Source organism: Penaeus japonicus, unplaced genomic scaffold (genome assembly GCF_977035675.1).
Source record: "Penaeus japonicus unplaced genomic scaffold, GWHDUDI00000001_assembly GWHDUDI00000042, whole genome shotgun sequence".
In the NCBI taxonomy this organism is placed as follows: domain Eukaryota; kingdom Metazoa; phylum Arthropoda; class Malacostraca; order Decapoda; family Penaeidae; genus Penaeus; species Penaeus japonicus.
In genome coordinates this window covers 15755698-15765697 of record NW_028234444.1, presented here as the reverse complement: position 1 = coordinate 15765697, position 10000 = coordinate 15755698, and the positions used below count along the sequence as shown (strand labels likewise).

At 37.8% G+C, this 10000-nt stretch overlaps 1 protein-coding gene across 1 annotated transcript in view; it reads right to left on the bottom strand.

Annotated features, from left to right (window-relative positions):
- The window catches only part of LOC122261106 (uncharacterized), a 20110-nt gene that overhangs the window by 962 nt on the left and 9148 nt on the right, over positions 1-10000 (bottom strand). The window contains exons 6-12 of the mRNA XM_086534974.1: positions 8927-9049; positions 4429-4523; positions 3402-3551; positions 3027-3083; positions 2393-2494; positions 1804-2016; positions 1-843 (exon numbers count right to left, since the gene is read on the bottom strand). The exon at positions 1-843 is cut by the window's left edge and continues 962 nt beyond it. Coding sequence (XP_086391100.1) covers positions 649-843; positions 1804-2016; positions 2393-2494; positions 3027-3083; positions 3402-3551; positions 4429-4523; positions 8927-9049 — 935 coding nt within the window. The 3' untranslated portion in view covers positions 1-648. The remainder of the gene's footprint in view (positions 844-1803; positions 2017-2392; positions 2495-3026; positions 3084-3401; positions 3552-4428; positions 4524-8926; positions 9050-10000) is intronic.

Here is a 10000-nt window from a genome sequence, read left to right as displayed (position 1 = left end):
TATAAACGTGTCTTTTCAAATCATAAAATAATGACTATATATCTGTTATCTGGTTAAAAGTTTTAGTACTGCTTATATACCTAATATTATCATTCACTTTGGCTAAAATTGATAAAATAATGCATGACTAAAAAGACTAAACGATCAAACATCAGAATAAAAGACAGAGGTACTTGAGATTATATAAATTAGTTAGGAATGTTATGTAAATGCTAATGCCATCAGCTAAAAGTAATTAAAAAGAATCAACTAGAAATTACAACTATCATTTCAAGCAAATCTACTGACAGCAATAGTTTTAAAAAATATACTTTAGTTATAATACTCTATGTGTTGAAAGACGTAAATGTAGCCTATAGCTGCTCTCCCTCTTCCCCTGTACACCCTCCTTTCATGTCACCTTTTTTTTACCCAACTAACCTATGTATCAGTATTTTACTACCTACAGCTGTATTACGTATTACAACATCCATATGAAAAGGGTTTTACTGTCCAAGATAGACCATATAAAAAACACAAAGAAGATATATCTGGAATGACATCCTTTGCTCCATTCCTAACACAGCATTAAGGGAAACACAGCTGCATTACGCACAATGTAAGCAAAATATACAGTTCTGCTCCGGCAGATCTCGACTCTATGTCCCATCACTGAGCTATAGGCGGTCTGTTGGGCCCTGAAATCTCCTGTATCAGGACCTTGGACGCGAAAGCCAGCAGGATACCGAAGGCCGCCGTGGTGATGATGGAGTACGAGAGCGTCAACCCATAGACGGTCATCTGGAGAGGGTTGTTCTGCAGGACGTAGAGCATCTGCAGTCTCTCTTCCACAGGACAGATGAACTGCAGGACGGAGAGATGGGATGAGGGTATCTTTCATGATGGTGAAGTGTAGGTAAGTGTAAATTATCTATGTTTTTGTTTTGTTTTTCTGAATTCATACTTGATTTCTAGAGAGGTGGGGAGAGAAAGAAGGAGGGAGGGAGATGGGGAGAGAGAGGGAGAGAGAAGGAGAGAGAGAGAGAGAGAGAGAGAGAGAGAGAGAGAGAGAGAGAGAGAGAGAGAGAGAGAGAGAGAGAGAGAGGGAGAGAGAGAGAGAGAGAGAGAGGGAGAGAGGGAGAGAGGGAGAGAGGGAGAGAGGGAGGGGGGGGGAGGGAGGGCGGGAGAGAGAGAGGGAGAGAGAGAGGGAGGGGAGAGAGAGAGGGAGGGAGGGAGAGAGAGAGAGGGGAGGGAGAGAGGGAGGGAGAGAGAGAGGGAGGGGAGAGAGAGAGGGAGGGGAGAGAGAGAGGGAGAGGAGGGAGAGAGGGAGAGGAGGGAGAGAGGGAGAGGAGGGAGAGAGGGAGAGGAGGGAGAGAGGGAGAGAGAAATAGAGAGAGAGAGAGAGAGAGAGAGAGAGGAGAGAAGGGAGAGAGAGGAGGAGAGAGGAGAGGGAGAGAGAGAGAGAGAGAGAGAGAGAGAGAGAGAGAGAGGGAGAGAGGAGGAGAGAGAGAGAGAGAGAGAGAGAGAGAGAGAGAGAGAGAGAGAGAGAGAGAGAGAGAGAGAGAGAGAGAGAGAGAGAGAGAGAGAGAGAGAGAGAGAGAGAGAGAGAGAGAGAAGAGAAAGAGACAAACAGAAAAAGAGAGAGAAAAAGAGAAAGAAAAAGTGAAGAATAAAGAGCAAGAGAGAGAGACAGAGAGAGAGAGAAAAAGACAGAAAAAGAGAGAAAAAGAGAAAGGGAAAAACAAGACTAAAGAGGAGAGGAGAGAGAGAGAGAGAAAGAGGAGAGAAAGCGAGACACAGAACTGCATAATCCCAAACACCAACCTTAAGAAGCCTGATTCCCTCCTGGTTGACCTCGGCATATGCAGACGCCAGAAGGGGGAGGAGGGCCAGTGGGAGGAAGAAGTTGGCCAGGTCAATCAAGGACGGGTCACAGGTCAGCCACATGACCATGTTCATGGCCAGCCAGACCACCACCATGGAGAGGACTGACATCATCCACCTCTGTAGCGCCACGGATGACAACCTCAGCCGGGACTGTCGGTGGAAATTTTTGGTGGATTTTTAAATATTTTCCCCTGCAAATGTATATGTAATATATGAAATTTAATTTAAAATTGTCTAATTGACAGGAAATATTTAATGATTTTTATGGATAATCTAGTGAACTCCAATCATCTATTCATCAGCTAAATGAAAAATATTATTTGAAAATAAGAGTTGAATAAAAAAAAACAAAAATAAAAACATAAGTTAAATAAAAAATTATAAAACTAATTGTCTCTCCATCATCAAAAACAACATCTACTTTATCTCTCATTCTTAAAATAAGGTCAAATGGTAAATAAATGAGTAAATAAAAATCCATTCAGTTAATCATATTACCCCATTAAAAGCCATAAAGAATGTCTACCTGTATCTTCCAGTATCGAAAGAGAATCTCCGAATTGCTCATGAGAGGCATGGGCTTGGCGCGGACCTCGGCAGAAGTCGATGTACTGCACACCGAGCTGGCCTGTTGTGGTAAACAATGAGCTTTTAAGTTGTATGAATTGGTGTCCATGTCCTCTGTACACAAAACAAAAATCATATACTCCTGCAAGAAACTATGAAGCTAATTTTGAATAGAATTCTAAAGGGTATACAGACAAGCTGGCCAACTCCTCTGAATACCTACCCAGCCTACCCACCTCCCCACTCACCCTCCTTTTCCTACCCTATCTTCCTAACCCTTTCCTCCCTTCCTCCTTCCCTTCTTCCTCCCTCCCTTTCCTGCCCTACTTCCCTTCATCCCTCCCTTCTTCCTTCCCTCCTTCCTCCCTCACTTTCCTATCTTACCTTCCTAGCCCCGTCCTCCCTTCTCAATTGTCATACAACTGAATATCAGGACTGGTTGAAAGACTGTCAGGTATTCATACGTCTATTGATAAACAATTACTCTTCAGATCAACAATTGCTCTTCAGACAAAATTAAAACAAATATTTAACATTCAAAGCACAATAACAAAAGCCAATTGTGGCATGATTAAAATTCTTCTACTCCCTACCTCATCAGTCTGGCTGTTGGATCTGGGTCTATGTGTTAAAGTACTGGATGTCTTGTCCTGAAAATAAGAGTTTAGCTGTGAAAAATGTTGAAAGGAGGGATGGATAAAGGGCGATGGAAGTTAGAGACACACAGATAATCAAACAAAGAGAGAGAGAGAGAAACAGAGAGAGAGAAACAGAGAGAGAGAGAGAGAGAGAGAGAGAGAGAGAGAGAGAGAGAGAGAGAGAGAGAGAGAGAGAGAGAGAGAGAGAGAGAGAGAGAGAGAGAGAGAGAGAGAGAGAGAGAGAGAGAGAGAGAGAGAAAATGAAACAATAACAGCAATAAAACAGATAATCAACACAACTAAATACCCCCCCTACCCCCTTACTCCTACCTGCCCCTGAGCTTCCCTAGGAGGGTTCGAAGATCTCTCTGACCCAGTACTCTGCCCTGAAGAAGATGATGAGGAAGGAATCCTGGGTATCGGGAGTCCTGTGCTGTCTGGCGATCCACCCGTTGTCTGTCCACTGGTCCGTCTGTTACCCTGGGGATATGAGATCTGATTTAATGCGAATGGATAGCTTATGATGCTCGATTTAATCCTTTCGTTAGGTTCAAGTTTGTATCTTATCATTAATCCTGAGTTTAATTGGGTTTTGATATCTTTTAAATTTATTTCTTCAGTAGTTTTAATTCTCCTTGATCCTTTTGGCTTTTATTGGCCCATTCTTTGGAGAAATATTGGAATAGAAATAAAAATAAAAATAAAAAAGAAAAGAGGGAGAAAATAAAAAAGACAAATTGATAGAGATTTAAAGAGAATTCTACCTTCCTAACCCCTTCCTCCCTCCCTCCCTTCCTCTTTTCATAAACCCCTCCTTCCTCCCTACCTCCCTTCCCTCCCTCTCTCATCTCACCTCCCATAACACACCTTACACCCTTTCCCTCCTTCCTCCTTCCCTTTCCTACCCTACCTCCCCACTCACCCTCCCTTTCCTATCATACCTCACTAACCCTTCACTCACTTTCTTACCCCACATTTCTCTCCCCCTTCCCTCCCTCCCTTTCCTACCCTTTCTCCCTAAACCCTTCCTTTCTTCTATCCACCCCTTTTTCCTCCATTCATCCCTCCCTCATTCCCTCCATCCCTTTCCTCTCTCATCGACCCCTCCTTCCTCTCTTCCTCTCTCTCTTTCCTACCTACCTCCCTAAACCCTTCTTCCCTTCTATTCCCCCCTCCTTCCTCCCCCCTCCCCCTTCCTCTCTTCCTCCCCCCCTCCCCCTTCCTCTCTTCATCCCCCCCTCCTTCCTCCATCCCTTTCCTGCCCTACCTCCCTAAACCCTTCTTCACTTCTATCTCACCTCCTCAAACACCCCTTTCACCCTTCCCCACTCTTATTCTCTTCCACAACTCCCCTCACCTGCTGCGGAATGAGTGCCGAGGAGTTGGAGTCCACATCGCTTGTCCCCGGGTCTCGCAGCTCGTCCAAGTAGTCCTCGTCCACCCAAGTGTACTCTGGGGTCATAATGAAAACGAAGGAGAATTATTTGATAAGTCATCTTGTCAATAAAATAATTGATTTCTGAGTTTGGTATATTATATTATGTATATATCTTCACAGTCTTATCTCCTTTCCATATTCTCTATTTACTGTCATCACTATCAGTATCATTATCGTTATCTTGGTTTTCATTATTACTATTATCATCATCATTATCTCTACTATCATTATCATTATTCTGATGATAATACATAAAATGATGATTATGATAATGTTGATCATGATGATGATCAAAATGCTTTTAATAAAGATATTAATGATGATGATGTGATGAAGTTATGATAATATAATGATGGAAACAATATTAAGACATTATTCTCACAAAATAATTATTTTGAACACATAAGCTCACAGATATATATCTGCCTGAAACAAAATATTGAATAGCATGACAAAACACAATAAAGAAAAAAAAAAGGAAATTCTGAAAAGGAATAATAACATTAAAGATACATGCTTTAGTAACAAGAGTGAGGCCATTCAAAAGCATATGATATCTGAGTGATTAAGCCTTAACATAATATAAGCATTAGTTAATATAAAATGAAGCAAATGTTTCAACTGGATTATAGAAGAGAGTGAGTGTGCAAAGGGAAATAAAGAAAATAAATACACATTTTCATAAATAAATAAGAATAAATCATATTTGGATTTTATCTTTTATACATTCTCTCACTGCAGAAAGCAATTATATATAACACAAGAGCATTTCTAATTACGTGACAACTATGTACAAAAGAAGTATATTTTTTCCTTTGACTCTTTCCCTTTCTTGCAAAATCAATATTTTGGCTGGCTGATGACATCATTTATGCCATTCTAAAAACGTGCATAACAGAACTGTTCATGGTAAATGCCACATCAAACTAAATTGTTAAAAAAACAAAACAATTATGGTCATATGTTCATGGGGCTAGATTTAAAATGATAGCCGATGTCTTCCCATTCTTCCTGGTACAAAAATGAGTCATCTAGCATGAAAATTAAAGTCATTTGTGAAAAACTACTTGCTGCCAGCCAAGACCCCACTGAAGCTGTGGCCTAGCGTGCGTGAGATGTGCGTTGAGCCGTTGAAAGTGATAAAAGCACGCAGCTAAAACGATCTGCGAAGATTCCTATAGAATGTGCAATGGAAAAAAAAGAAAAAAAAAAAAAAAAAAAGAAAAAAGGAAAAATATATATATCTATATTTATATAATGTATATATAATATAAATATATATATATAATATATATATATATATATAATAGTATATATATAGATATAGAGATATATATATATAAAAATATATATATATATATATATATAATCAAAATAGAATATATATATAGATATATATGTATAATATATATATTTTATATAATATATATTTTATAAATATTAATTATTATATATAATAATATATATTAAATAGTGGTGTACTATATATACATATATAATATATATAACATATAATTAACTATTATATGTGAAATAAATACAGGTGCTCCTCCTAATGGGAGATTCAAAAGTTTTCAAAAACATCTATTACCAAATAAACCTTGAACTTCTTGGAAAGGCTGGACGTGTTCTGGAAGGGAAAAATGATTAGCAATAATGCAAATCCTCATCTAATTTCTTTCCTTTCATTCTTCACCATTATAATTCCTTTACTTTACTGAAGATCCTAACCAGGATATGGAAGGTAATGTCTCCCCCACCCCCCCCAAAAAAAAAGAAGATAATCAGTTAAAATTTAGGATTTCATATACATATATAATATATATATATATATATATATAATATATATAAATATATATATATATATATATAAACATATATATAAACAATATACATATATATATATATATAATATATATATATATATATATATATATATATATATATATATATATATATATATATCTATATATATATAAGCATTTCTTTCTTTTCTTCATTTTCCCTTTTTTTAAAGAAAGATAGTCCATTGATACATGCAATATCTTGACAATACTAAAAGTTATTTTAATCAAATATTATCAGTAACCTCTACAAATACTTCTAAATATATAAATTTTAAAAGTGGAGTCCACATTACAGTAAAAATAAAACAATTACGCAACCACCACCCTTTTAAATAAACAAAAAAATATCTCTAATAATGAAGGCACAAGTGGATTCAACTTTGTGACAAATATAGAGAACAATTACCTACAGTAAAAATAAAACAATTACCACCTTTATAAACAAAAAAGATATCTCTAATGAGAGGCAGCAAGTGATTCAACTTTGTGACAAATATAGAGAATCGAATACTATCATGAAGTACCACCTATTCACCTTTATAAACAAAAAAGATATCTCTAATGAGAGGCAGCAAGTGATTCAACTTTGTGACAAATATAGAGAACGAATTACCTATCATGAAAAAAAAAAAAAAAAAAAAAAAAAAAAAAAAAAAAGAATATATATAAATATATATATATATATATAATCTTATATCTTAAATCTCTCTATATATAAAAAAAGACATGAATTATATATATATATATCAAATAATTTTAATTCTATATATAATAATATTTATATATATATATATATAATAATATATATATTATGAATTTTGATATATAACTATAGATATCTTGATTTTTGGTTATTTAGATAGAGTATTTTATATAATTGATCTCATAGTATATCCTAAGGAAATATTGTTAAAAATAAAGGCAACAAGTAACATGCATCATGCTGTTAGTTCAAAATCAAAGTAAGCCTTCAAGATTATACCTGCATGACCCAAAGCAAAGATCCTTTCTTGCTGCTTAAGCTTTGCATTTTGATGTTATAGAGGGGAAAAGAAAGTAGATAAACACCTAAAAAAATAAAAAAGCAAATCTGTAAGTAAAAGCTAGTAATGATAATGAAAAAAATATAATAAAATAAAGGAAGAAAGAAATGGCCAAGCGACCTTTTAATTTCCATTTTTATACAGAAAGTGAGCATGTGAACCTTCATAACACTAATGTGCTTGAAAAGGTGGACTTTTACAAATGTTTTTACGATACGAGCGAGGTTAATGAATCAACACAGCTTAATTACCAGATAAAAGCTCATTTCCTTCAGAGTGATGACCATTCTCTGAAAAGGAGAATCACAGTGATTACCCTATTCAAATAACCGAGACAGAAATTCTCCTTATTGCGGTAATATATTGCGATAAGTCTTTTCCTCAGCTTACGAGTGTTGAATATGATAACGATTAGAAATAACTGGCTGCTGGAAAAAATGAAACAAGAATAACTAAAGAATCTCCCCCACTAAGACTAAAACTAAAATAGAAAATATCTAAATTTCATAAAAATAGATAAATACATAAAGAAAAGAAAAATGTAACTTAACGATAAACTGACAAAAAAAAAAAAAAAAAAAAAAAAAAAAAAAAAAAAAAAAAAAAAAAAAAAAAAAAAAAAAAAAAAAAAAAAAAAAATAAAAAAAAAAAAGAGAGAGAGAGAGAGAGAGAGAGAGAGAGAGAGAGAGAGAGAGAGAGAGAGAGAGAGAGAGAGAGAGAGAGAGAGAGAGAGAGAGAGAGAGAGCCAGCCAGCCAGCCAGCTCTGAGGGTAGGTATGCGGAAAGGAAAATCTGTAGCATGACTTCCCTTACAGCAGAAATGCTCGAGGGAGGGAGCAAACCTGTCATTTAGCATCTTTATAAAAAGATATTCTTTTTAGATAGGTTAAAGGCTATTGTAGTAGAAGAGTGTCTTTGGACTTAGTAGAAATTACATGGCCTCTAAATAGATGTCCCATGACGGTGTCAGAGATGACTTCGCAGCAAGAATCACAAAGCAAGGCCGTAAAACACTGCTACATTTACTGTTCCAAGTTTGTCGGTTGTTGTTTCTAAAATAACAATATACCAAATATAAAGACATACAGTTCCTCTGTGACTGTATGAATGCAAAGACTGGTTGTGAAATGGCTACCTAGTGCACCAAATAGGGGAGGGCCAGCACTGAACACATAGCTGCTATTGCAAAAGCTCACAAAAACATACCCTAAAAAGAAATATATTCCATGCAATACCTCTAAAATTAGGACAACCTGTATATCATTCGGGTCAGGTTGAATACCACTAACATTCTTCAATCAAAATTCCAATTCCAACCCTGAAGCATTGCTATATATATAATTTGATCTAGGGGAAACTTTTTTCCTTACAGTTCTCCTTCCTAAAGAGCAGTATCAGTAACACACACCAAAGACTATATACAATGCAGTCTTTGCACACAGTCTTTGATGCCCATTGACACATGTCTCTCACTAGACAGAGATATGTGTCCAAAGCTACAACAACAACAAAAATCAATAGGATTTACCTTCCAACACAGGTCTGTCTGGCGTTCCATGCTGCGTGACACCCATGTACCTCGCCTCATAAACACGGGAATCTTGCTCCAGGGACTGCATAAATTTCCGAATTCCTGAAGAAGGTTTGGGTGATTAAATCACGATGGAGTGCTCTTGACATAATGGCTCTATTTATTCATCCCTGAATTTAGTACTAATCTTAGGGGGACAAAAATTATTCTGTCTTATGAACCAGACATTAGAAATTACTATAACTACTTAAAAACAATCTGTGATACTTCTCTTGGTACTAGTCACCAAAAATGTGAGTCTCTCAGAACTATCACTTTGACAAGTATCACTGGAAGTATAAGAGAGAGAGAGAGAGAGAGAGAGAGAGAGAGAGAGAGAGAGAGAGAGAGAGGGAGAGAGGGAGAGAGAGGGAGGGAGGGAGAGGGAGGGAGGGAGGGAGGGGGGGGGGGGGGAGGGGGGGGGGGGAGAGAGAGAGAGAGAGGGAGGGTAGGGGGTAGAGAGAGGGTAGAGGGTAGAGAGAGGGTAGAGGGTAGAGAGAGGGTAGAGGGTAGAGAGAGAGAAGAGGGTAGAGAGAGAGGGAGAGAGAGAGAGAAGAGGGTAGAGAGAGAGAGAGAAGAGGGTAGAGAGAGGGGAGAGGGGAGAGAGAGAGAGAGAGAGAGAGAGAGGGAAAAGAGAGCGATGAGTGAGAGAGGAGAGGAGAGTAGAGAGAGGGGGGAGATGAGAGAGAGAGAGAGGGGAGAGGAGAGAGAGCGGTGAAGATGAGGGCATGAGAGAGAGACGGACACAGATGCGAGGACTAGAGAGCATGGGTTGAGAGAGGATGCTAGGCAGGGAGATACGAGAGCGAGAGAGAGAGAGGGGGAGTGAAGAGAGTGATGGAGATAGCAGGAGAGAGGAGTTACTGGGATGAGAGAGGAGAGAGAGCAGAGGAGAGAGGAGAGAGAGAGAGAGAGAGGAGGATGAGAGGATAGAGAGAGAGAGATAGAGGAGGGAGCGAGAGAGAGCGAGAGACGACGAGAAGGGAGGAGAGATGACGATGAGAGAGGGGAGAAGAGAAGATCGAGAGAGGA